At 50.5% G+C, this 27,943-nt stretch overlaps 1 protein-coding gene across 1 annotated transcript; it reads right to left on the bottom strand.

The window, feature by feature from the left end:
• Positions 1-195: 195 nt before the first annotated feature.
• On the bottom strand, positions 196-27,943 carry XPNPEP2 (X-prolyl aminopeptidase 2). The gene is made up of 21 exons (XM_006065649.4): positions 27,588-27,943; positions 24,187-24,257; positions 22,759-22,869; positions 21,302-21,365; positions 20,378-20,482; positions 20,087-20,173; positions 18,916-19,062; positions 16,164-16,265; positions 15,433-15,514; positions 14,955-15,150; positions 14,094-14,183; positions 12,060-12,169; positions 11,276-11,353; positions 10,133-10,204; positions 7,827-7,887; positions 6,488-6,557; positions 5,939-6,043; positions 5,431-5,490; positions 5,094-5,170; positions 2,586-2,675; positions 196-2,311 (listed from the first exon to the last, which is right to left on the bottom strand). The coding sequence occupies exons 1-21, from the start codon at positions 27,634-27,636 to the stop codon at positions 2,117-2,119; spliced, it is 2,022 nt and encodes a 673-aa protein (XP_006065711.3). The 5' UTR covers positions 27,637-27,943; the 3' UTR covers positions 196-2,116.

Genomic DNA, 27,943 nt, shown 5'->3' with positions numbered 1-27,943 from the left:
AATGGGTCCTGGAATCCTTTTCTTGGTTTAAATCCTGCTTTTTTCATTTCCTTGACAAGTGACCTTGACAACTTGGTTAATCTCTATGAACCTAGCTTCCGTTCTCTCATTTTAAAATGGAAACAATATAAGTACCTTCTCAGAGACTGTGGGGATGAAATGGGAAAATGTGATAATGTATGGTACACTTAAAAATTTAAGAGAGTAGATCTCATGTTTAATGTTCTTAGCACAATAAAATTAAAAAAATGTAAAACACAGTGCCTGGTACATGGTGAACACTCTGTGGATGATAGGTTTGATGACCATGATGGTGGTGGCGGCGACTCATTATGACTACCTGTCTTTGTGGGGTGAGCTTGTGAGGGATCAAATGACTCAGCAAACAGGGGCCCACCATGGGGTGCTACAGGCTCTCAGTGAGGATGGCTCAGAGCTGGGGACTTTGGGTGCAAGCATTGGTGGTGATAACTGTCACAGGTCACCCTCACACTTGGTGGTCCCGCCCGGGGAACTCCTCAGCCGGGTGCCCTTGCTCAGCACTCTGTCCCAGAGTTCTCCTTTTCTTCTCCCCTGACTGTGCTCCCTTGGTGCTGGCCCCAACTTTCCGGGACCACCTTTGACAAGTTCCCCAGCATGGGCTCCCCTAGTCCTGTCCACAAAGCTACAACCTTTACCACAGGAGGTGGTTGGCTGGGCGTGGCATGCATGAGAATCCACGTACACGCACGCATGCTCACTTGCACCTTCTCAAGCACATGTGCTCCCCAACTGAGCTTCTGGGAGCCTCACATCCCCGCCCCCACCTCACCTCCTCCCCTTCCTCCCCCACCACAAAAGCCACAGGTAACAGCAGTCCCCGGCTGCACAGCAGACAATGCAAAACCCAGAGGCAGGCTTCACTGCCAGGCTGTTTCAAGCTTTTAGCAGGATGTAAGCCCAGGTGGCTAACGGTTCGGCTGGCCAGGGACAGCCCTTCCCTATCCTCCCCACTGCCCCAGCCGCTGGTTCGGTGAACCTGGAAAGGGCTGGCAGGTAGGCTATGGCATTCTGCATGGTACCAAGAGGCAAAAGATCTGGACTGCTGATCCATTCTGGCCCCACCATGTTCCCACCAAGCACAGTGTGTCCTTGGGCAGGTCTTACCCCATCGGGAACTCAGTTCTCCTATCTGTAAAATGGGGAGACCAGATTTCACCCACACAGGTTAATGATCACCCAAGGATGCTGGAGGATTTTTCAGCATGGTCCCAGTGGCTGTGCTTTGGAAAGCTCACTGGGTGACCCACGTGCTGGGAAGTCTGGGGTAGTGATTGGGTAGAGTTGCTCAGGTTGTTCCCAACTTGGAGTAGGGCCATATTCCAGAGTCCCCTCCTACCCCCTGGGCAGATTCCTATGGCTTAACTCCCTATGCTGTCAGTAGGCATGGAGCCCATCCAGGGTTTAGGAGTGATGGGCTTACACATGGTGGGTAGGGGGGCTGGTCTGTCTGACCCTGGAGTGGCAGTAACACAGCCAAAGGCCTCAGCCACCATCCCTTCCTCTCCCTCCAGGGGTGCAGCAGCCTGGAGGCAGCAATTGTTCCTTCAGCCTGTGGACTGCACCCAGGAGGCCACTGTAGGGTCAGGGCCAGGGCAGGAGGCCAGTGGCGGCCTCAAGGGTGTGGGAATACCCACAAGTCAGGAACCAGTGTAGGTCAGGCTGTATCCAGCAGGTGTGACAGAGTGGGGCTCTCACAGGGCCTTGGAGCTCCTGGGAGGTAGGGTGCTGTCTTGTATTGATCTTTTGAAGCAGGGGAGGAGGTGGGTCTGCCAAGTCAGTGGCCGGTCTGCTGGACTCATAGGAGGAAAGGGGACCACCTGGCTCTTGTATCCAGGGGCTAGGGGTTGGGAGCTGAGGGTGACATGCCCCAGCCTGAGGGTGGGAGTGTAGGGTGGAGAGGGGGTGGGGGGAGGTGCTGACAGTGACCAAGAAGCCGCACACCCCTAGGGCTTGGTTCCGGAGGAGGAGGCTGAGGGCGGTGGTTTCCAGGCAATGGGTCGGCGGGGGCTCTTGGGCATGGGTGTTGTGGGGTGAGGGGAGTTGAGTGAGAGGGTCAGAAGGGGAGTCTCAGACACTAGACACTCCAGCCTAGGATAGCAAGAGCAGAGACTGTCACCAGAGGGGCCAAGGAGGCAGTGGGCGCCGCCCTGGCGGTCAGGGGCTCTGTGTGTCGCTGTAGCCAGGAGAACTCCTCCTGAAGCTGGCGTCGCTGCAGCTCCGGGCCCACCTTCTCACGGATGATTTGGTAGTAGCGGTTCAGGTACTGGAGCTACAAGACATAGGAGGAGTGAGGGCCTCGCAGGCCAAGGTGTGGGAGCTTGGTGCCAGCTCGGCCCAGGTCCCCAGCCATCCTCAGGTGAGCAGGGGAGGGATTCCCCAGTGTGAGCCTATAGGTGCCACTCGTGTGGACCCTCCCAAAGTGAGGGAAGAGGCAGAGGGTCTTAGGGTAGGGGGAGCAGAGGCGAGAGAGGGCCAGGGCCAGGGAGAAGGCAGTCAGTGGCTCAAGGGCTGGAGCTAGACAGCGCTGAGGGGTGCCCGCTCACCTGCTCAGGGGACAGCAGGCTGACATCAATGAGGTTGCGATCGTAGGGCACCAAGGACACCACTTCAAAGGTCAGGTAGGTCCCTGGGTACTGGGGGACCCACAGGTAAAGGAGGAAAGCAGGAAGTGAGCGAGGCTAGATGGAGAGAGAGAACACTCCACCCAGAAGCCAGGGGCACAGGGAACTGGCCTTGTCAAGCCTGAGCCCCCACAGTGCCCTTGGCCACCCCTGTGTCCACCACTTAGCCACCTGCCTTTGGTGCTTCCCTCATGATTCCTGAAGTTTAGACTTAGGCCTACGTTTCTCAGATGTAGAGATCTAATTTCCATTTCTACATCTCTCTATCTGTCTATCCATATCTCTGTTTCTATCAATTGATGTATCTATGGAGACAAGCATAAAGAAGAAATAGCCCATAATTCCCACCTCCCAGAGAGCTCTTGCATGTATGTGCTTAGAAAATTCAAACTACAAAAAGAGACTCAATAAAAATGGAAAGATTCCTCCTTGCCTGGTTTATTTCCTGAAAACATTTTTGGCATATATAATATATATACACATATATTCTAAAAAAAATTCAAGCATAATGGATTATACACTTTCCTGCACCTTCCCCCACTCTGTCGCCCCCATAGTAAACTTAGGAGAGTGCTCCATATTAGCACAGGAACGTCTACCTCCTTCTTTTTAAGGGCCCATAGTATGTGGATGATAATTAATTTAACCAATGATGGGTATTTGGGCTGTTTCCAGTTTTTAAACTATTACTGTGAATGTGACGATCAACATCATCATATAAACATCTTTATACAGAAGTGACATTTTGGGACTATAGCCAGAAGGTACACATCTGGCAGTGGGACGGCTGAGACAAAAAGTACAGGCATTTTTAGTATAAATTTTGATAGATATTATCAAGCTGCCTTCCTGAAAGGTTGTAGGTATTTGTACCTACCCAAGCAACGTATGAGAGTGTCCTTTTCCCCACAAACTCACAAGCACTGGGTATCATCAAAGTCTTTTGCTCTCGTCAATCAGGTGGTACTCCATTGTTACTTTGATTTGTATCTTTTTAACAATAAAGTTGAGCATCTTTTCGAATTTATGGAACATTTGTGTTGATTTTAGTTAATTGCCTCTTTATGTCTTTTAACCATTTTTTTCTGTCTTCCCTATTTTGGTCTTACTAGTTTTTTTTTTAAGTCGCTCAGTTGTGTCCGACTCTTAGTCCATGGAATTCTCCAGGACAGAATACTGGAGTGGGTAGCCTTTCCCTTTTCCAGGGGATTTTCCCAACCCAGGGATCTAACCCAGGTCTCCCGCATTGCAGGTGGATTCTTTACCAGCTGAGCCACAAGGGAAGCCTGGTCTTACTGATTTTTAAAAGCTTGTGGTAAAAGAAGGACATACCCCCTTTTTCAGATATACGTGCTATACTTGTCATACATCTTTTGACTTCATTTTGGCATTGTTCCCATATAGACGTTCTTTGTTTAACTGAGTCAGAGTTATAAAGGCCCCTTTCTGCCCTGGGATTATAAATGAATTCATATAGGTTTTCTTCTAGATCTTTTATGGTTTCACCTTTAAACCTTGATCCATTTGCAATTTTTTTTAGAGTAACAAGGAGGTTCTTCAGTTTAATTCCCCCAACCAAATGATTAGCCATTTGTCTCCCCTGCCCAGTGATCAAACAATCTCTCTTCCTGACTGTTTTGAGGCAACAGCTTTATAGTAAACTAAATTCCCATCTTGTTTATGGAAATTAGAGGGTCTATTTCTGGACTAACTATCCTGTCCCACTGTTCCATCTGTCTTTCCCATCTCTATTGTCTTACTGTTTTAGTGATGGCAGCTTTGTAGTGTGGGCTAGTATCTGCAAGAGCTAGTTTCCCTTATTGTTCTTTTCCAGAATTATCCTAGCTACTGAGCTATCTTTGTATGTTTATCTTTACAAATAAACTTTACCATCATTTTGTGAAGTTACAAAAGCATCCAGTTAATGTTGAAATTGCGGTTGTCTTGAATTTGTAGATTAATTTAGGGAGAAATGACATCTTCATAATATTGAGGCTTATTTCCAGAGAGCACCGTTTACTTAAATCTTTTTTTATGTCCCTCAGTAGAGATTTTCTGTACGTAAGTCTTTTAAAGTTTATATCTAGGTATTTTATCTTCTTGGTTGTTATTATACAGAATCTTTATACCTAACAAGCTCCCCTGGTGCTTATTATGGGCATGGAGAACCAATGATTTAGGGCAGGGCTAGTGATTCATTTGGCTCAGAGTGAGACCTGGGCATTGGCTTGAAAAAAAAAAAAACTCCAGATGATTCAAATATTCTAATGTGCAAACAGGTTTGAGAAACTGATTTATGGAATTATTCTGGTGCTAAGGAAGACTCTAAAGAAATTCATGCCCATACATTGAGTTCTCCTTTGACCTTCCTCACCCCCAATGCAGCCTAAAGTCCCTGCCACACTGTCTACCCCTCCAGCCTGTCTTTACCTTGGTCTTTGCTTCTACCACAAGGGCCACATCTTCCAGACGGATCCCAAATTCTCCATCCAGATAGTAGCCAGGTTCTGGGAGACAGAAGAGATGCTGGTGACATTAAGTAGGGGGAAGACCCAAGCCCAGGTTTACTGTACTGAATGAGGAGTGGCAGTCCTACACTTGTTAGATGTTAGAAGGGGCTTGGTGTTATGGTGGGACAGCCTATTTGGGACTGGGGAGGTGGATGAGGGAGTACAGCAGTGGGGTCTGGGTGGGCCTGTGTGGGGTTGTGCTCCCTGAAGGCTGGCATTTGCTAGAATGAAATCGTGGAGGAGCCCAAGAACCGTACCAATGGAAGTGAACATGCCCTTGGCCATGGCAATATTGCTGGACTGGAATCCCACTGGCCCTGGAAAGGGAGAGAGGGAGAGGCAAGGCCAGTGTCAGCTCTCCTGCACTCACCAGCATGGCATCCAGCAGGTTCCATGGCATCTAGTAGGTTCTGGGGAAGAGCAGGTAACTGGGTACCCCCAGCAGCGTGCATCCACCACATCCTCGTCTACCAGTGACTGGTATGGACTGGGTTGGCTCTGGCTTTTATTTCTCTGGGGTCTAGGCCAGTCAGCCACTGTGTCTTGACCTGCCTCTCTTCTTTCTGGAGCTGTCCTGGATGCCAGTTGGAGTGGCCGACTGCCAGCATTTCTCACTTACCCTGTGGAGTCCCAACTTCCCACCAGCTGGGTCCCCTGGCCTGGGTCACTGCCCCTCCATGGGTCCCAGTCCTTTCCATACCTGTGAAATACTCCACCTCTCTCATAAGAGGGGGGACCGCAGGGGAGTGCCAAAGAGATACCTACACTCGTGCACACATAGGAAGTTGCCAATGCCGTGGCCTGTCCCGTGACCATAATTGAGCCCAACGTCCCACAAGGCTTTGCGGGCAAAGGCCTCCACCATTCGCCCTGGAAGAGAGACGACCTCCAGTCAATTGGCTGGACGCCATAGTATTGGCTTTGCCCCTTCTGGCTAACTTTTCCCAGACTAACCACCAGGATGGTGCATGAGGAGAGGGGCCCGAGAGGCAGGTAGGCATCCCCTGTCTCCAGTCTATTCTACGTTGTACCCATTACCCGGACCTCCCCATGTCTCAAGACAACTGCTTCCTCCCAGAATCCTCCCATGACTGCTGCAGCACACTGAGCGCCCCCGCCTCTGAGCTCAAGGCCTGGCTCTCCCACTAACCCTCTGTGTGATCTTGCGCAAGTGGCTTTCTCTCTCTGGGCCGGACTGGATCTATACAGTGGAGGGGGTGATGATGTAACCCCTGCCCCACTGGCCTCCCACGGTCTGGCTGCAGTGGAATCAGGGCCTGAGGCTCTGGGTCCAGCCTGGTTTCCAAAACCCACCTGAGGTAGCAGCTGGGAAGACGAGTCTGGACAGGTCGATATTTCCTATCAACACGCGGGTGTATGCCTCCTGATGGACAGAAGGCGACAAAATATGCACAGAGCCCAAGTAGCTAGAAACTCATATGTGGGCCCAGGCCAGGGTAGGGGGATACGGGGGGACCCATGCATGCTTGTGTGTGGGCACACGGGTTCCGGAAGACAGCCAGAGGAAGCTGAGGGGCACCTGCCCAAAGCTGGGGCTTGGTCCACGTGGTTCCCTTTGGCTGGTCTAGGTCAGGGGTGAGCTGAGGCTGCGACAGTAAGGGTTTAGAAGGCAAACTCCCTGGGCTAGAATCCTAACATGGCCACTCACAAACTTGACCTTGATCAAGTGTTTTGAGCTTCTTCATGCCTCAGTTTCGTGGTCTGTAATGGGATGATCATAGTACCAGCTCAGAAGGTCGTTGGGAGGAGCGGGTAGACTTGTGCATGTAGGGTGCTCTCGACAAAGTAAATGGGTCAAATAGAGGTCAGCGCCCCTCATTGCCCTTATTATGATCACCCTTGAGTTTTCTTAGAGCCTTATGATTAAGTTGAGGCCTGACAATGGGCAGGTCAGCCTTGCTCTGTTGGGGCTGTTACCTTGTGGAAAGAGGGAGGGAGGCATCTTCTCCCAGTCACTCCCTGTGGTGATGTGGTGAGTCCCCTTCACCACACACATACACACACATACCCCCCACACACAGGGCTTGTCATCTTGAGCATGATGACAGCCTGGGGCACTGGATCTACCCGCTAAACTGAGCTCCTGGAGGTCTGACCAGTGTTTGTTTTCTCTGTCTCTGTTTCAGGTACAATGTCTGAGCCACAGTCCACATGCTGAATGCACAAATGTGGTCCCAGAGGTTCACAGACCGTGTCCCCACACCTACCCCCAGCGGACCAGCCCTCATTGCTTCCTGAACAGTGAAGTCCCTTTCGCCAGTCCCTTTCCACCTCTGAGATTGTGCTGGTGCCAGTTTTTACCCCCTGGAATGGAATGCCGGTCTTCTTCCTTTCTGCTCAGCACAGGGCTACGCTCACAGACTGCACTAAATAAATATTTGTTCATTGAGTTTCTGAAATGGGATGATGACAAGCTTGGGCTGAGGCCCTGCCAGGGGCCTGAAGTATCTCTGGGGAAGTAGTCTGGGACACTGTATTTCCTGGTACTAATCCACTGTGTGACCTACGGTGAACTACTTAACCTCCCTGGGCTTCAGTTTCAGACTCTATATAATCGAACGGCTCTTGCAGGAGTGGTTGCTTGGGTGTCCCTTGGGTGAGCGTGGGCAGGGAAATATGGTCTGATGCCTACCTTTTGGAAAGCTGAGGGGGTGCCCCAGTGGACTGTCCTGGTGACGTCTGTTGTCCCATCCCTGTGGAGAAGGACAATCATCAGGTCCAGCTCAGGTGAACACTTTGGGGTAGGGATCGTGGCCATGTTCTTCTGGAGTGTTCACCACTGGGGTTTGAGTGGCAGGACTGGGATGGGGGTGGGGAAGGAGGCCAAGGGAAGAAGATGGCAGCCATGATGCAGTTCCCATCCTCAGTATGTGCATCTGAAGGAGCTCTGCAAAGTTCTCAGGAATCCTGAGTCCCCACATACATCCTCCACCCCAGTCCCACCCATTTTGACCAAAAGTTTCCTTGGGCCAGTCTGGCTCTAAAAGAAAGGCTCCCTCCAGGCTTCCTGTGAGGCAGGAAGGGATTGTGGCACTCTTACAGATGGGGAAACTGAGAGATCATAACACTCTCACACATTCATACACTTATTTACTATTAACAGAATAAGGGATGCAGAACAAACCTCATTATCCCTGTTTCATAGGCGAGGGAACTAAGGCCACGAGGCCCTCTCCCTCACTGGCCTCACGGAGGCCGGGCCTGGCTCAAGCAGTGGCTTTATACAGTTCTCTCCATTGTAAACATGAATCTGCCCCAGGGATTTGCTCAGTGAACCGAAGCTGCCAGAAGGCAAACAATCTGCCTGCCAACCACCACCTGCAGTCGTTACCCCAGAATGGCCCCTGTGGCTACCCCCTGCCCCCAGGGAAGTGGGGAATGGTTCCAGGGTCTTTGGGACTCCAGCTTGGGAGCAGGTCACAGGATGTGGCTGACTTCTTCAGAAGGAGAGAAGAGGAAGTGAGGTGACCGTTTCCCTGGCCTCACCCTGCTTGAGCACGCCCCGATCCAGCAACACACCGAAAATTCACTTCCCCTTTGCACATCAGCCATCTCAGGTCTGCACTGCACCATACTGGTGACTGCAAAGGCTGCTAGGCTGAACACCTGCCAGGCTGCTCCCAGTGAAGGGCCTTTGTCATTAGCACAGGATAGATGATGGGAAACGATTCCTGGCTCCTGCATCAGTTCAGCACATCCCTTCCTTTCCCCCAAGTTTCCCAGAGTCCGACTGCTTCCTAGATGAGAAGGGAAAATCTTCCAGCCCATTTCAACTCAGCTCCTGTGTGAATGATTGGTCATACATTTGGAAGGAATGGGCTTAGCTTATTCTCATAGTTATCATGGGCTTCCCTGGTAGCTCAGCTGAAAAAGAATCTGCCTGCCATGCAGGAGACCTGGGTTCGATTCCTGAGTTGGGAAGATCCCCTGGAGGAGGGCATGGCAACCCACTCCAGTAGTCCATAATGGGGCTTCCCAGGTGGTGCTAGTGTTAAAGAACCCATCTGTCAATGCAGGAGACATAAGAGATGTGAGTTCAATCCCTGGGTCAGGAAGATCCTCTGGAGGAGGATATGGCAGCCCACGCCAGTATTCTTGCCTGCAGAATCCCACAGACAGGGGAGACTTGTGGGTTACAGTCCATGTGGTTGCAAAGAGTCAGACATGACTGAATCGACTTAGCACGCATGGCTATCATGTCTAGGTGTTCAGCTTGTGCACTGTACAAAAGTAACACATCTTAAAAAATGCCATTCACCGAATGGGTATATACTAATTTCAATGAGAACACACAAGTAGACATGCAGATTGTGGAGTCCTGGAGCAGGGGTCAGTGCCCTCCCACATAACCCTATCTGTGGTCATGCACATACTCAGAACACACACACGTCTACTCACAAACATCCCATGCTGATGGGAGTGCCTTGTCCCCACTGTGCTGCTGGTTGTCCTCTGATGCTGCATCACTCACCTGCCTACTTCTCCTGAAGGTCCGATCCTGCCCCACTCCACATGATGCAGTCCCCTCACCAAGCTCGCAGTGAGGGGCGGGGTGGGGGTATGCACTGTGCTGTCACGGCATGCAGGTGCGTCCACGGTATTTGGGTGAGAATACAGGCATACTGTTTGCACAGTCAAGCAGGGCAGTTCGGACTGTGTAATAATGTTCGGGCTTAAAAAAACCTTTTACTTTCACAAGGGGAGTCTTTTCCTGATTCTTACAGGGTGGCATCTGTGGGCAGCCCCATTTTTGGCCTCTGTCGGTTGCCCACCGGGCAGGGATTCCCACGTGTGAAAATGGACAGGCTACTTAAGCAATTCAACCCAGGCCTCTCCTTTCTTAGATGCAGGATCCACGCCCAGGAAGGGAAACCTTTGGCCGGCTCTTGTCTGAGCTGACACAGCCGGGCCGGGGCGGGGGCGAGGTGAAGTACATACCAGTATTGTCCTCCAGAATCCACCAGGTATATCTCATCTGAGGACAGCTTGCGGTGCAGCTCTTTGGTGGGGCTGGGAAGGGCAGAGATGCTGAGAAAGGAGCAACCTAACACTGAGCCAGGTAGGGAGGGGTCCTGAGTGAAAGCAGAGGAACCCCTTCCTCCCTGTGGGTTGGCTTTTCAGCTAACTCCTTTGGGGACATCATCATCTCCCAAAGGGCCCTGGAAGACTAATGAGCTTCTGCCGCTAATGTCCTCAGCGCACATCTGTGTATCCTACATCTCCCCAGGCCAGGCCCTGGTCCCCAGGGAGGGAGAAAGGAAAGAGCCCTGAATGTGGGAGATGAGAAGGCCTTAGCGAGCACCCAGTCCAGCCATCTTTTAGATCAGGAGGCCCCTCAGGAGAGCCATGAGGGAACTGGGCCTGGACCCAGATGCTCAGTCTAGGGCTTTCTCTAACTTCCTGCTGCCTCTGGGAGCAGAGGGCCCCAAGAAGCCAGGGCACAGGAAGGGAGGGAACTCAAGGGTGCGGCTGGAGAGCAGCAGTTGGTAGAGCTGAGGAGTTCCTACCCTGCTCCTCTCTAGTAGGGAGAGGGGGCTGGGCCAAGGCAGCCAAAGGCTTGGGGCCACCAGGAGAAGGAAGTCTGGGATAGGCTAGGCCAACCACTGGAGGGTCTCTGCCCTCTTCCAGTTTTGCCCTTGCCAGCTGGAGGCATCTGGTGAGCGTGACCACTCCCCTCCCCCAATTTCACCAGGCTGGCTGCAGGTGTTTGTTTTCTATGGAGCCAAACATCTGCCCAGCCTATATACGGGGCCCACCTTGGTTGGTTCAGGGAGAGTGAATGGGCACTTCTTCTCTACATGCTTGTGAGCTTTAAGAATTAAGTAACTCACAGGAAGCAAAGGAAAAACATCCAGCAGCAGTCCCACCATCTGCCTTCCAGATCCTTCTGCCCTAAGTGCTCATAAAGTCCCAGCCTCCTGGGCAGTGAAATTACTCAAGTCTTTTAATTCAAAGGAGACTCCCAACACCTGACTGGGCTCTATTCCCCACCCCCAGCTCCCACAGTGCTAAAGACCTTAAAGCTTAAATGTGGACTCAAGTCCTCCACAGGGCCCCAGAAAATTCTTCCTCCTGACGTACCTGTAGTGGGCCAGGGCGGCATTCAGGCCACTTGCAGAGATGGTTTCAAAACTGGATCCAGAGAAGAACTCTTCCTCTCTGGAAAGGACAAGGCAGGAATGGTCAATGAATGGGCTCAGGGACTAGGCTGGGCCCAGGAGAGCCAGCAAAGGCAAGTGAAAAGTCATGTTCGCCTCTACCTCGGCCAGGCTCCATTTGGCTTTCCCAGTCCCACCTCCTGCCCTTTCCTGAGCCCTGACCTGTCACTTATAGACCACTCAATGTCAGAGAAGGAGAGACTGCAGACACCAATTATTCCTCCTCCACCTCCATTTTACAGATGGGGAAACCAAGGCTTTGTGTCCCAAAGTGAGTTCCTAGTAAAGTAAGTGTGAAGAAATCTAGCTCCCTGTATCTGAAAACTCCCCCAGCCCAGGAGCAGCATTTTGGGCTAAGTATGCCCTCAGGGAACCTCCCTCCTCAGCCTGATATTCTCAAGTGGTCCAAGGTCCTACTGGCCTGAGCTGGCCTCCCCCCCAGAGGCCTGTGCCTGAAGCAGACACTAGGGGGTGCTGTTGGGTTGTGGCCCTTCTAGGTGTCCAGCTCTCAGCAGAGTTGGGGAATGTCATCCAATACCCCTGCCCAGCTTCCTGACCACTCAAGAACCTGTCACTCCTTATGCCAGAGAGCCCTCAAATACAAGGAGGGTCTTCCTTCCCCAGTAAGTAAGGAGACCAGGCTCCCCTCCCTGCCCCCACTCCCACACTTAGACAGTCAGCCGAAAAGGATGGCTGTGGTCATTCACCCTCGGAGCTTCTCCAGTTGTTCTGCCCCCGAGAACTCATCCACAGTGCCTTGGGGCACATTCTTCTCCAGCCAGACCAAGTAGCGGATCACAGCCACAGCATCCCGCACCTGGAGCAGGGCAAGCAGAAAGGCAGACCGAGGAACGGTCTCAGCTGGGGCTCCAGGATGCAGGAGATGGGGTGACTGCTCTGGGAGCTGAGCTTTAAAAACGTGAGGGTGTAACTGCTTTGTGATACTATTAAGGGGTTCTTATTCACGTCTATATACATGATCAGAGTATGGTCATGTTTTGAAAAGAGTTCTTGTCAGAGATACTGAAATGTTGCTAGAAGAAACAATGTGATAGATGGCATTTGCTTTAAAATCATCCAGCAGCAGAGGATGGGGAGTGGAGGTAATGACTGTGGGGTTGTAGAGGAAATGAGAGTGGCCTTGAGTTGATGATTATCGAAGCTGGATGATAGTGACGGGGATCACTAAGCTATTTCCTCTACTTTTGTACATGCTTAACATTTTCCACAAGAAAAGTTTTAAAAAATGAGGCAGCATATCCCAATTTTAACAGGAATATCCAAAGGGGCAAGCCATCCTCTCCCCAGGGTGAAGAAATTATAATAGCTGACACATTTAAGACTTGGAGTGTGCCAGGTGGAGGTATTAAAAGCTATATATATATTTAATATATATAAGTACATAACTGTATTTATCGGAGAAGGCAATGGCACCCCACTCCAGTACTCTTGCCTGGAAAATCCCATGGACGGAGGAACCTGGTGGGCTGCAATCCATGGGGTCGCTAAGAGTCAGACACGGCTTCACTTTCACTTTTCACTTTCATGCATTGGAGAAGGCAACCCACTCCAGTGTTCTTGCCTGGAGAATCCCAGGGACGGGGGAGCCTGGTGGGTTGCCGTCTATGGGGTCGCACAGAGTCGGACACGACTGAAGTGACTTAGCAGCAGCAGCAGCAGCTGTATTTAGACACATGCTATGCTAAGTCACTTCAGTTGTGTCCGACTCTGTGTGACCCCGTAGACGGCAGCCCACCAGGCTCCCCCGTCCCTGGTATTCTCCAGGCAAGAACACTGGAGTGGGTTGCCATTTCCTTCTCCAATGCATGAAAGTGAAAAGTGAAAATGAAGTTGCTCAGTCGTGTCCGACTCTTAGCGACCCCATGGACTGCAGCCTACCAGGCTCCTCCATCCATGGGATTTTCCAGGCAAGAGTACTGGAGTGGGGTGCCATTGCCTTCTCCAATTTATACACATAGAACTCTATAATTATTATATAAGTATCATATATTTACATAATTATTATATGTTTATAGGTATATTTTGCACATATACATAGATGTATATAAATGCATATATGCATACTGTATATATTTAGGGCTTCTGAGGTGGTGCAGTGGTAAAGAACCTGCCTGCCAATGTAGGAGCCACAAGAGATGCAGGTTCAATCCTTGGGTTGGGAGGATACCCTGGAGGAGGAAATGATAACCTACTCCAGTGTTCTTGCCTGGTGGGCTACAGTTTAAGGGGTCACAAAGAGTCAGACACAACTGAGTGATTAAGCACGCACATATTGTATATATTTATATTATGTATTACAATTAATATATTTAAACATATTATTATTTATACTATATAATGTAGATATATATGTCTTTAATTATCATAACAATCCTCTGCTGCTATGATAGTTACATAGTTACAGCTATGATCCTCATTTCATAGAGGAGGTAACTGAGGCCCAGAGAGGTGAAGTGACTTACCTAAGGTCACACAGTTAGGAGGTGGCTAGAGGAACTAGGATTTGAACTCAGACACTATAGCTCTGGGGCTCAGGTTCTAAACCACCGAACCAAGCTGTGAGTGAGGGGGTGGAGCATAAGTGGGTGTCCAGGAGTTTGGTGTCCACTTCTGTGTTTCACTAAGGACCTTCTTAAGGCTCCTTGCGCATGGTCTCCTTTCTAACCCATCAGACCGGGAGCTCCCCAGAGGCCTGTGTGTCTGCCTGCCCACGGACTTACATGACTGGCCCTGAGGAGGGTTTGCTCCTTGCTGTTTTTCACCGCCTTGGTTACCATCACTGGGGAATAGGTGTCTTCTAGGAGCTTCTCCTGTGAGGAGCAGAGAGGAGATGGTCTGGGAGGCCTGTCTAGGGCACGGTGGGGTTTGAAAAGGATTGGCAGGAAATCCTGGCTGAGATGAGAGTTGCCGTTTCCTGGAGTGGCAGTGCCCTTCCTGTGTGTGCTTTCTGACTATGCAGGGCTTTCCTAGTCTTCTCTGTCCAGCCTAACCTTCCCTCTCTCCCTTCCTCCCTTGCTTCCTCCTCCCTCCCTGGTCCTGGATCCCCACAGTGCTCTGGGATGGATGCGAGCCTGGCCCTTGCCAGTTGTGGGCTGTTCGGACAGTCTATTTCCTGCACATCTCGTATCATAACAGCTGCCACTTACTGAGAGCCTGCCCTGCTGCAGGCACTGGGCTTTATATGCACTGTCTCCTTTTAAGCTCCTCAGAGCAATTCTTTTGAGGTTGTGACTCTTAGTGCCACTTTACAGGTGAGGAAGCAGAGGCCTGGACTGACAAAGTCACTCATCCAAGGTCCTGGCACAGTTGTTCTCCGTTTCTCGTTTGGTGACCTCAGAGCCTCTGCTTCCCCAGCCTCTGTGACAATGTCTAGGCTCTCTGTGGACAATGTCCTGCTGCTGTTTCTCCTGTCTCTTTCCAGGGAGGCCTAGAAGGGGACTCACTGCACCACTGCTGACTGACCAACTGCCAGAATGGTCAAGGGGCTGTCCCCTCTTCCCTGTTAGATTGAGACTTATCGGGGCTCTTGGTGGGGGTAAGGGGGATGGTGCCTGGCATGAGCCGGGGCCTGGCAAACCCACCTTGGGTATCACTTCATAGAGCCCATATGAGGTATAGCTGGTCCCGATCCAGACCTTCACGTCTCCTGAGGTGTAAGCCTGGACACTGTCACGGACTTGGCCATAGTCTTCGACTTGTACACACAGGGGACCCGTGCAGCTAGAGTTCAGGTACTGCAAGGTCTCAGAGCTAAAGCGACTCTTGTTTGCAAATAACCTGGGTGGATAGGGAAGACTAGGAGGGTCCAGAAGTCTCTAAGGGCAATGCAAAAGACCAGAGGCCCTGTATTCCTGGAAGTCAGAGGTGGCCCATACCAGGCAACTGTGCAGACCAGATTTGGAGTATGTGGGAACAGAGGTCAAGGGGGTCAGGAAAAGGTGATCAGAGGCTTCCTAGAGGGTCCTGCAGGGGCAGGCACCCCACTTCTGGGAAGGCTGCAGGTCGGGGCTGTGAGGGGTTGGAGGAAGTCACTAACCGCAAGCGAAGGACAAGTCCTACCTGATGGAGGAGTCGGTGAGCAGCGTGTAGGAATAGAAGAAGGGATTATAAGGGATGTCACTGCCACGCAGGTTGAAGAGCCCTGGGGAAGAGAATGGATGGGGCCTACCTGAAGCTGACCTGCCTGAGGCAATTGCAAATGGCGCCTTTTGCCCTCTAGCTTGCTTTGGCGCCCAAAGATACCCAGCAGCATGCCTACCCGCATCCTCTACCCCTGAATGTTTCTCAGTCTTTCTGGAGAGGGGCGGGTCTTTGAAGCACTAATGAGCTCTAGGGACTCTTTCTCCCAGGAAAAGCAGATACCCAGCCAGTAGTCTGCGCAGGGTGTCAGTGGGCTTCCAGCCCAGAGCTGGGGTCGGGTGAGAAGCGCTGAGCAATGCTGGGACAGAGTTGGGCTGCATGGGGTGCTAAAGCTGGGTGTGTGAGTGCCCTGGACTCATGGCCAGGCGGTAAGAGGTGTTTTCTGGGCCTCCTCCCCTTCATGAGACAGAAATCTCTACTGCTTTGGTCACCTGGTCCTCCAGTAGCTGGCGGGCTGGCCCCAGATCACATGGGGCTTCCTGGTTTCCTTACTGGGTAGGCATAAGCTACTGCCCTCACCTCAGTTCCTACAGGTCAAGGCCAAGGAGCTCTCAGAACCCACAGGTACATGGTCATTGCTGCAGGGCCCAGGAAGCTTAGGGGTTCCAGGGCAAGCCAGGCCCTCCCTGTACCCACAGATCTATACTCACAGGCTGTCTCATCCAGTGCGGACAGAAGGACAGCAGTTGGGGCCTTATGATGCTCCTGCATCTGGCTGCGAATGCCAGCTACTTTCTCCTGCCAGGTGCTCCCTGGAAATGAAAGAGCCCAAGGAAAGCATGAGTGACCTACCTTCTCTTTGCCACACTTCCTGAGAGGGCTCCCTTAGGGCAATCGTTTTCCATTCCTTTAAAAAGCAATAGAACCCTTTCTTTAACCAGACTCTTACTTGTGTAGTCAGTAAGGATATGGGGCTCTTGATCCAGACTGTTTGGGTTCAAATTCCAGCTCTGTGATTACTTGCTGGGTGACCTTGGGAAAATTACTAAGCTGCTCTGTGCCCTATTTTGCAGATCTGTAAAATGGAGATGGATTATAATAATAGTGTCTACCTCAATAGAATTGTTGTGAGGGTCAAATTAACTAAGATTTGTAATACATGTAGAATGGTGTCTTGCTGTGTAGAAAGTCTAGTATAACTTTCTGAATAATAAATAGGCATGCAGAAGAGAGATCAGCAGAGCAGCCTGAGGTGAAGGGCAAACAGATAGGGCTTGGCCATGTTTAATCCTCTTCTCTGTGGTAACCCCAGCACTTACTAAAGCCACTTGGGTCTGAGCTAAACACTCTGTGTACATTGTTTTAATCCTTACTTGGCCCATTTTACAGATAAGGAAGTTGAGGCTTTAGAGAGGTAAAGTGATTTATCTATGGTTTTTCATAGCTGGCAAGGGGTGGAACTTAGACTTGACCCCAGATCTGTTTGACTACATGGCTTGCACTCTTACTGATACAGACATTGGATGACCTTGCTAACTGCGTTAGTCTCCACCTTGTCCTTAAACTCTATGTCACAGAGCTGTCCTTTTGGAGATGCTTGTATACTGGTTCTAGGACTTTGATTTTCATCTTTTTTTCTTGCTCCCTGCAATCCCTCTAAAGAGTCTGCCCCTCTGCAGGGCCAGGAATTTGCTGGCGGAAGATCATAAGCATGAAGGGTTCTAGCTGGGCTTGGAGATTAGCATAAATAACATAATTCAATTTAAAAAATCTTTATGCAAACAGGTAAAACTATTCAACAAGAACCAAAGCTTTGGGTGTAATACTGTTTTTTTAAGGTTGATTCTATTTTACTGTGGTAAAATACACATACCATGAAATGTATCATTTTAACCATTTTAAAGTGCACAACTCAGTGCCTTTAAGAACATTCACGAGATTGTGCAACCACCAGCACTAATTCCAGAACATTCTCATCATCCCAAAAGGAAACCCTGCCCTCCAGCTGTCCCTCTCATTCGTTTCTCCCCCCAGCTCCAGCAACCACTGATCTGCTTTCTGTCTCCACGGACTTGCCTATGCTGGATATTTTACACAGATGGAATCATACAACATGGGGCTTTCGCTGGCTTCTTTCACTTAGAATGATGTTTTCAAGGTTCATGGATGTGATACATTTTTGAGACGACAAATGAAAGCCAACTTCAATGGCTCGATACACAGAGGTATCTTTGAGTAACTACTTTTCATGCTCTTTACTTCATCCCCTTTAAAACCTGTGAGTGACTGGAGAGAAAGTCTCTCTTATACGCTTAGAAAGACTCTGTTCTTGGGCTTCCAGGCCCAATTCTGGCTCCACGTGGCCTTTCCTTAAAGACTAGCAGCCTGCAATGGTTCAGTTTCCTTTCACTTGTGGGAAGTGATAAAACGCATGTGAATTCTTTCCCAGCCCCTGGAAGGTTTTCCCTCTTTACCCCCTCCTCTTCCTGATGGAACTGCAGCCTTCCTTATCTGAATGGGATGAGTTTTATTTATGATGGAACTGTCTTGGATAGCAAGTTTCTCTAAAAACTGTGTCAAGCAGCAGAAAGATTCTGCAAGTTACATCAGAATGGATAAAGAAAATTGGACCCAACTGTGACTTGTTTCATCAGACCCAGTATTTTGAAATTTCTCTCCTGTTTTCCAGATTCCTTTCCAAACAAGTATGCGTAGACCTGTGTATGGAAATGGGCCTCTCAGATTGCCCAATGTTCCCAGGAGTCCAAGTCAAGGGCTTGTGTCAGTATTCCTAGGAAGGTAGGGAGTGGTGGTGGTCAAGACACTGATTCATAATCAGCAGCCTGGGTCTGGTCAGGAGCTTATTTACTACTTACAAGAATCATAGACCATACTGTTCTCTTATGACATATTTAGATGGTGTCAAGATTTTTGATGTTAAAACTTTAGGGGGTCAGTTAACTTTCCTTTGTGGTTTGGCCAAAACTTGAATCTTAATCTGTGCCACAGATTGATCTTGAGTTTAGTTTATGCTTCCTTTGTCCACACCAGCCCATCTGACCCCAGCCATCTTACATCTGAATTTCTCATCACAGGAGGGCCAGAAGTCAACGTCTGAATGATTCAATACAAAGCAGTCTTCGGTACCAGAGAAGAAACTCATGTTTTTTCTCTCTACAAAGGGGTAGGGATTTTTTCATCATTCTCTGACTCCCTTGTTTCCTCCCTTCCTGTTCCCTCCTGTTTTAAATTGTAACACTCTTTATTCCAGCATTTTCTAAGTGTGGTCTGAGGATCCTCTGATTCAGATTCTCTGAGAAGAGGGGGCCTAGAAACCTGCATTAAAGGTGCACATGAGACCATTGCTTTGGAACCTCTTAGGATGAATTTTCCAGCCAAAGGAGCAGCACTGCGGGTTGGTGCTGCTTCAAGCTGGGAAAGAGGACCAGCATAAGAAATTACCTGTGAATGCCTCCTGCAGGGCATAAATGGGCTCACTTGGCACTGGAGGCCTCTCTGCCCCCCACACCAGGTCCACAAGGTTGACGGTGATGGACACCAGCTCTCTGTCAGAGTCTTGTAGGGCCTTGTCATAACTCTCCCAGGAGTCTACAGAGACAGGAAGGAGTTTAGACTTCAGGAAAAATTGTGACTAGGGCAAAGTTAGCTCTTGTCCCCTCCGTCTCTCATTCCACTCCTGCAGCCTGGCTGCCAGAGCCTTTCCAAGCAGTCTGAACCTTCTGAGCTCTGCCCTTTCACCTTCTTCCTTCACTTTTCAAAGCTCAGTTGCCCTGAGCCCACCCCAGTGCTGTCCACAGTCAGCTGGCTAAGCTCATCTTTTTAAGTGTCAATGGCTGTGGGGCCCTCTTTTCAGTCCTGTCTGCATGCCACAGCCCAAAGGAATGGCAAGGTCCAGGCCACTGGAAAGGCTGGCAGAGAAACCAGGTCTCAAGTGGGAGCCTTCCAGTACATATTCATGAGGATGCCACCTTTGGGGGCAGGCTGGCCAGTGGTGGGGGCACCAGGGCTCAAGGAGCCATGTTCCTAGAGGGGAGAAGAGGGGACTGTGCTGCTGCTTCTTTTTATTTATTGTTTGGACATGCCACACAGCACACAGGATCTTAGTTCCCAGACCAGGGATTGAACCCATGCCCCTTGCAGTGGAAGTGCAGAGTCTTAACCACTGAATTACCAGAGAAGTCCCAGGGACTGTGCTTCTTTACTCAGAAACCCTTCCAACTCCTCCAACCCTTCCAAGCTGCCTTCCAGAAGAGGGCTCTCAAGTGATTCTAGTGCCCCGATCAGTAGAGTCCCAGGGTACAGAGGATGGTTCTAGGTTGAAGACCATCTTAGCCTACTCATTGATTAGGTCTTAACAACTCCTTGAATCTTCTAGTTTGGGTCTCTGCACTCCTGACTTTTAAAAAACTCTATTTATTCTTTTAAATGTATTTTCATTACACAATCCCAGAATACAGCCTTGTTGCAAAATACTCTGCAACCACAAATTCAAACACTCTATTTTTAGAGTCCCCCTGCACCTCCTTCTGCCAGGATGGGTTTCTTTACATCCCGAGGGCCTGAGTCTCCCTCGCTGGTGTGGACACACACGGGAACTGAGGGAAGAACGTACTGATGGAGAAGAGGAAGGGGTCGACGCCCACACGTGCTCCAACAGGAATCTCGGTGAGGAGCCAGGTGACGATGGGAGTGGTGCCAACTGAGAGAAAGACAAGGAGGGACATTGAGGTTACCACAGCCCTCCAGCCAGGCTTCTGTCTGTGACAGTCCTGTCAGGTCTGTCCTCCATGATATCTGTCTCAAAGGTTAGGGATGGCTCCAAATTTCCCGAGCTCGTCACAGCAGCCCAGAATGGTCTTGCAGGCATGCCCTCACCTGTAGCTTCCCCAGCGGAGTCTCTCACCTTCCTTATGAAGCTCCCAGTTGCAATCCATCTGCCGCTCAGCCTGGGTCCAGTAGCGGCTGTCGGTCCAGAGAGAGGCTTTCCCCATGGTCACCACCGCGACTCCTGGGGCAGAACAGAGACTCTTGGAGGGGAGGGAGACAGTGCAGAGCAGGGCTTTAGTTAGCACATGCGCGATGCGGTGCAGTCTCTGACAGTGTCACAAGGGGCCTCTGGAAAGAGTTTCTCTCTTCCCTTGGAAGGAAGTGAGCCAGGAGATGTTAAAGAGAGTGTTGGGGGGAAGGCTGATGTGGACACTAACCCAGAGGCTTTGCTGAGGACAGGCAGAGAAGCCAAACCTGCGGACTTTAGCAAAGAGAAGAAGGGCCAGTGATAGGCAAGCCAGGCAGCTAGAAGCCCAGGGGAGGGATGTTTAAGCATCAGCAAGGGAAGCTTAGGTTTCACGCAATGAGCCAGGATCAGGGTGAGAGGCCCATTCCGAAACAGGTACCCCAGAAAGGGTCTCTATGTTTGTGTCTCATTGGACCACGTGAGGTGATGCTGTCCATAAAGGGACCAGCAAAGTAAAACTTTGCCCCCCAAATGAGCCATTGGGTGAAAGAAGTCAGTGGCTAGATATAGAGGTAGCAACTGACCCAGAAATGGAGCCCAGGGAGTGTGTGAGGCTGGGCCTAGCTGTGGCCGAGGCTGTGAGCACAGGAAAGAAGTCAGGAGGGCCATTTGCCTCATGCTGAAGTGTGGCTGGTGGGCTTTAAGATGTGCCCTGTGACCCCTTTAGGAGTGATGGAGGGGAGACAGAGAGTAGCAGGGGCCTCTGGACACTAAGTCCTGGGGTCCTGGCTGCTAAGAATTAGTCACACTAGAGCCTCTCTGACCACTCTTGGCCTCCAACAGAAGCAATGAGGGGCAGGTAATAGCTGTTACCTGCAGACCCTGTAAAGCCTGTAATCCATGCACGCCTCTGGTCATATTCACCAATGTACTCGCTCTAGGAAATCAACAACACTGTCATTAGTCTCCTTCATGGAGTCACACACGACCCCAACCACATCAGTTGTTTCTGTCTGCTGCTGCTGCCAAGTCGCTTCAGTCGTGTCCGACTCTGTGCCACCCCATAGACGGCAGCCCACCAGGCTCCCCCGTCCCTGGGATTCTTCAGGCAAGAACACTGGAGTGGTTTGCCATTTCCTTCTCCAATGCATGAAAGTGAAAAGTGAAAATGAAGTTGCTCAGTCGTGTCTGACTCTTCGCGATCCCATGGACTGCAGCCCACCAGGCTCCTCCGTCCATGGGATTTTCCAGGCAAGAGTAGTGGAGTGGGGTGCCATTGCCTTCTCTGTGTTTCTGTCTAGTCAGAATCAATCAGTCCTACAAGCCTGAGCACAATGGATACCTCTTGCAGGAAGCCCTCTGGAACTCCCCCAGCTCTCAGGATCGTCCCTTCCTTTGAACAACTGTATTTCTTGGCATCGAAACCCCACAGTCCTGCACTGGATTGTTTTGCCAATAAGTTTTGTCTCCCCAGCCAGGATGCAAATTCTCTACAGTTGGGATCATGCCTTTTTGTTCTACTGGGTTCTCCCCTGCTGTTGTCCCCCTCCCCAGTCTAGCACAGTAGAATGGATATATCATAAATAACTTCTACAGAGAGCTTTATACATTATTGTATTTTGGTCCCCATAATTCTTGAAGACAGATCTCATTATTCCCATTTTGCAGTAGAGAAAACTGAGGCTCTGAGAAGTTCAGATCCTTACCCAAGCTTCTTAGCCCTTTTCAGCAGGTGGGGAAACTAATTCAAGGAGTGGTATTGACACTAAAAATGCCTTCTCTTCCAACTGGGTTGGTGCTGGCAGGGTGAATGGGGTGGAGGCTGAGCCAGGGTGGGCAAGAGTGGGGTGGGTGGGCAGCTCTGGTTCAGACCAGCATCTTCCCTGACTACTCCCCCTCTTTCAGCCTGTACCTCATACTCTTGGACTTGTGATCATTTCAGCACTCCATCCATCAGCTGATGGGAAGGGCTGAGCCAGAAGGCAGCTCAGGGTTCCTCTAATTCAATTTCCAGCCTATATTCTAACCTCCTAGGGCAGGGGTATCCTAAACATTCATTCTGGATCCACCATTTAGGAACTGATCAAAATTGTTATGAAGCTGTTTATAGTTTCTTGGCCTGAGGTCAAGGAAATTGGGCAATGTCTTCTGTCCTATGTAAAGGAATACATTCTTTCAGTTGCCCTAAAACACCCGTGTCCAGGTTCCCCACTTCCTTTCCTTTGCCTGTCAAACCCTTTCTCTGTCTTCCATCTTCTGAGTCTCAACAGTCCTGTTTGTGGCCTGGGTAGCAGAAAGGGTGGGGGTTGCGGGGAGGAGTCATCCCTCACCATGTGGGCATCCGTGTCGGGGACGATGTAGGCAGAGAGATTCTGGGTGTACATCTGCTGGCGGAGGGCTGTGAGCCGCGCTGTGGTATTGACCGCAGTAACTGGAAGGTACTGACAGGTGACAGGAAGACACCAAGACATACACACACACGCACACACACATACACACACGCACACGCACGCACACACACACACACACACACACATTGCTTTGAGAAAATGATGGATGCAGGGGCCTCCAGCCTCCCTTTAGGTAGGGGTTGGGGGTGCATAGGCTGCGGCAGCCTGGACAGAGATGGGGCAGCAGCGGATGTTATGGATTATTCTAGATTAAGGTGCCTGGATGGAGATGTTTATGAGTTTGGAGAGGGACTTTCTGTGACAGTGATGAGACCTGAGGTGGGGAGGGGCGGGTAAGAACTGTAGGGGTCTGAGCCCTGGCACTGGGCCAGGTCAGGGGATGGTCCCTCTTTGGATACCAGTTTAGCAAATAAACATACAGGATGTTCACCCAGTCACATCTGAATTTCAGGTCAACAGTGAATCATGTTTTAGTATAAGGAAGTCCCATGTACTATTTGGGCATATTTACATTAAAAACACGATTCACTATCTGCAAATCAGATGTAATTCGGCTGTCCTGTATTTCACCTGGCAGCTCTGCCTTGTTAAAGGTTATTTGATCTTAAAAATAAAAAGTGTGGGTTTTTTGTTTGGTTTTGCCTTCTACTCAAGGACACATCCGTGTTGGTTGTAATATAAAAGTGCCCACCGACCTGCCTGTCCCAGGGGTCACATACAGTGGGCACAGCACGCACATGTGTCCCATGTGTCTTGAGATTGTAGTGACCTGCTGGCAGGCCCGCGAGCCCTCACGTCTGGGCTGCTCCTGCCGGGCAGCTCTTTCGCACTCTCATCTAGCTGTGGTCTCCAAGTAGGAGCTGACAACCGTTCAGCTCCAATGTGCTGGGCCTTCTCACCAGTCTTCACACCCGAGGCCTCCCTTTCTTGACCTTCCGCTGGCTCTTCTAGCCCTCGGTCTTCCACCCTCCTCCCAGTTCCTCCAGAACTGTTGTTTTCTTTCCTCCCATCCTCCTCCTGGCCTCTGCCTAGCCTTTAGGCTAGCTAGGGGCCTCCCGCCTCCTTACCGCCCCTCCTCCCACCCCCTCCCTCTCCCAGGGGCTGCCCAGGCCCAGGCCAGGAGGGAAGGCGATAACCTGCCGTGGGAATGGCTGAGAGGGCGGGATGGGGGCGGATGTCAGACACCTGAGAATGTGCCGCCCGCCCCGGGGGAGGTTAATCAGAAACTGTGGCCCCCGAGTCCGGAAATCGGGAGGAAGGCTGGCAGAGGGCGAGGCTAGCAGCTGGGCCCGTGGGGGATGGGCAGGAAGGCGGGAGCGGTGGGGCGGGGCGAAGGGAGGGCCTCACCGGAGGGCTGCTGGAACAGTTTCTCACATCTTCTCTCTGGTCCAGTGACTTTGGGTGGCCCCAGGCATAAGCTAGAAACCGGAGAAAAATCCAGGGTCACTCGGAGACCAGATAGGTCCTAGACAGCACGGGGACATGTTCCCCCAACCCCCCTCTGAACCCCGGCAGAGCCGCCATCCTTTGTAGCACTGAGATGCTGTCCAACTCTACTTGAGGATAAAAATAATCACATTTCATAGGAAATCAGGCTGAATTGCATGGCACCCTGGGTCACAATCAAAGAAACCTGTTTCATCGACAAGTGATTACTTTTGGATGGGTTTTAGTGCTCATTAAATCAATTTTTCCCTTCTAATCTAATTGGGTCTTTTCAGGGTCTACCGAACTGGAAAAGTTGTGTGTAAATTAAATTTTTGTAATCAGATTTTCCCTTAAATGCTCTAGAGGATCTCGCTAAATAATCACCCCACCTTCGTTTTACCCTTCTATAAATCTAATTATATATATATTGGGTTTACTTAAATTCAAGGCCCACTTACACCATTTCTTACACTCCAAATCACTGCGGCTCATTCCAGGCCACAGAAGACAAGCAATCCCAGGCTGACATCGTCCCCTGGTGGGGTAAGGTGGGTTAGCATTTAAAGAGCTCCTACTGTGTGCTAGACACTGAACTCTGCTACCTATCTATATAGTATTAGATTACAGCCCCATCTGCCGTAACAGAGAAACCCAAACGAACTTTTTGGCCAACTCTATATATCATCTGATACTTGCAACAACCCTGTGAGTTGGGTATTATTGTCTGCTTTCTACAGAGGAGGAAGTCGAAGCCCAGATATGTTTAGTTACTCTCCCAAGTTTTGCCACAGTGAGTCTGTGGCAGAGCAGGAATTTGAACCTGGGCCATCTGAGTACAAAAGAGTCAACCATGGAAGGCTGGTGTCCCAGAAGTGACAGAATGTATGGAGACCTAGTTCCCACTTGAGGCTCTGCCACAGGCTTCCCTTGTAGCTTAGTTGGTAAAGAATCTGCCTGTAGTTCAGGAAACCCAGGTTTGATCCCTGGGTTGGGAAGATCCCCTGGAGAAGGAAATAGCAACCCACTCCAGTATCCTTGCCTGGAAAATTTCATGGACAGAGGAGCCTGGTGGGCGATAGTCTGCGGGGTTGCAAAGAATCGGGCACAACTGAGTGACTAACACTTCTTTATTTACTTACTTGAGGCTCTGCCACAAATTTGATGTGTCCCAAGAAGAGTCGCCCAGTATTCATGAAGCAAACATTACCTAAGTGCCTGCTGTGTGTCAGGTCCTGGGCTAGCTCCTGCAGGCTCTGGGCCTTCACACTCTGAAAGTCCAGTGGTCTCTGATAGGCCTTCCTTCCAGCCCCTCATGTTTTGGGGGAATCCTTTCTGAGTACAGAAGAAGTACAGCTGGGTTCTAACACTGTCAATGCCACGCCTGGCTGTCTCTCTCAGTCACATAAACTCAAGGAGGAGATGAGACCCACCCTGTTGATTTTAGAAAGTGAATACTTGTTTCCATAGGAACTGCTGCTGCTGCTGCTGCTAAGTCGTGTCAGTCGTGTCCGACTCTGTGCAACCCCATAGAAGGCAGCCCAACAGGCTCCTCTGTCCCTGGGTTTCTCCAGGCAAGAACACTGGGGTGGGTTGCCATTTCCTTCTCCAATGCATGAAAGTGAAAAGTGAAAGTGAAGTCACTCAGATGTGCCCAACTCTTAGTGACCCCATGGACTGTAGCCTACCAGGCTCCTCTGTCCATGGGATTCTCCAGGCAAGAGTACTGGAGTGGGGAACAGATCCATAGGAACAGATCTGGCAAAATGGTGGGGCTAAAACACCTACATAAGAAAGACACAGCCAACCTGTGTCCCTCCAGACACCCCAATTACTGTTCTCTGAGGCCTGGGCTGTGGCTCACAAGGGCCAGCTCTGCAGCCTGTGGTCCCTGGCACAGGGCCTGGCACTGGGGAGGTGTCAGGAGCTGGGTACTGAATGAATGAACAGGGACCTGCTGCCACAGAGCAAAGGGAAGGAGGCCTCCCTAAGCTCAGCATGGAGTGGGTGTGGAGGATGTTGAGCTGGGCAGCTGACTGTGAACAAAGAGAACAAACAGGACACCATAATGGTGACAAAGACCAAACTGTAGTTAAGCTCCTCCAAGCCCTCTTCTCCATTAGGCCTGGAGTTCCACCTCCGTCCTGTCCTTACTGAGCCTGCATGCCCAGCCTTAGCAAGAATCCTGGTAAGTCACTTTAGAGAGAATCACTCACCTTTTGTATCTTATCAGCCTTGAAATCTGATCAAATTCCTCATCTCCCACCCTTGATATCTCATCACCCCGCCTTCAGCAAGAATCCTATGAAGTCAATTTTGTAAAAATCGCTTCACCGTTGATGTCTCCTCTTGGTAGTTTTACATCCACTGACCCTCTCACTCTGCTCAAGAAGTTCTCATCCATCTTTACTGTTTTCAGAGTTGAGCCCTTTATCCCCTATTGCAGTAGAGGGTTTCTTTGCTAGCTCAGTGGGTAAAGAATCTGCTGCAATTCAGGAGACCTGGGTTTGATCCCTGGGTCAGGGAGATCCCCTGGAGAAGAAAATGGCAACCCACTGCAGTATTCCTGCTGGGAGAATTCCACAGACAGAGGAGCCTGGCGGGCTACAATCCATGGGGTCGTAGAGAGTCAGACAGGACTAAGCGATTAACAATTTGGGGCCTCCCTGGTGGCTCAGACAGTAAAGAATCCACCTGCAATCCGCCTGGGTTGGGAAGACCCCCTGGAGAAGGAAACGGCTACCCACTCCAGTATTCTTGCTAGGGTCACAAAGAGCTGGACACGACTGAGTGACTAACTTAGCTTACTGCGATAAAGTAAAAGTGAAGTTGCTCAGTCGTGTCCTACTCTTTGTGACCCCATGGACTGTAGCCTACCAGGCTCCTCTGTCCATGGGATTTTCTAGGCAAGAATACTAGAGTGGGTTGCCATTTCTTTCTCCAGGAGATCTTCCCGACCCAGGAATTGAACCCAGGTCTCCCACATTGTAGGCAGACGCTTTACTGTCTGAGCCACCAGGGAAGTCCAGTAGTTAGACTATAAGTCCAATAGTCTTTTTTTTTTTTAGTCCAATAGTCTTATTGCAATAGTTTTGAATAAAATCTTCCTTACTCTTTTCACAAGTGCCAGAATCATTTTTTCTTTAACAGGTGGGAATGGAAAGGGGCCAAACCAGACTTGAGATGGGTCTTGAGGGTCCCCAGGACTGTCCTGGGGTTCCTCTTGCTCATGACAGAGAAATCAAGAAAAGAGAGACAACCTGGGCCCAGCCTTCATGCCAACCCTTTCTGAGCCCAGCGCGGGGAGGCCAGGGTGCACATACCACAGAGGAGGACAAGCCAGGGGTGGCCACCCCAGCGAGCCCGGGCCATCAGGTCTTCAGATGCCGGTGCTGGGTGGATGTAGGGTCAAGGGAGAGTGGACAAGGCTGTTTCCTTGGCCTCTTCCTCCAGGCCTTTCCAGGGCAGCAGCAGCCAGAGGGTGGGGGCTGGCAATGGGGAGGAGGCGTCCAGCTGGTGGATGGAGAGTCTTCCTCTGGTCTTTCGTTTATGAGGATTCCAGGACTTAGGCTGGGTGGAGAAGACTCAACTGCCCCAGGCAGCCTCTGCTGGCTCCCAGTCATCCAGAATAGGGTATGAGCCCGCCCCGGGCAGAGTCCAAAGATCTGAGACAGAGGAG

Source organism: Bubalus bubalis, chromosome X (genome assembly GCF_019923935.1).
Source record: "Bubalus bubalis isolate 160015118507 breed Murrah chromosome X, NDDB_SH_1, whole genome shotgun sequence".
NCBI classification, from domain to species: domain Eukaryota; kingdom Metazoa; phylum Chordata; class Mammalia; order Artiodactyla; family Bovidae; genus Bubalus; species Bubalus bubalis.
Note: the sequence above shows the minus strand (reverse complement) of the source record. Positions and strands in the feature narration are given on the sequence as shown.

Bases quoted from the DNA above. Each gene is read 5' to 3' on its own strand.
- XPNPEP2 (XM_006065649.4), bottom strand. From the start codon at position 27,636: ATGGCCCGGGCTCGCTGGGGTGGCCACCCCTGGCTTGTCCTCCTCTGT. The intron at 22,870-24,186 runs GTGAGGCCCTCC...GTCACCTGTCAG, and splicing joins ACTGTTCCAGCAGCCCTCCG to TACCTTCCAGTTACTGCGGT. The intron at 20,174-20,377 runs GTGAGAGACTCC...TCTTTCTCTCAG, and splicing joins CTGGGAGCTTCATAAGGAAG to TTGGCACCACTCCCATCGTC.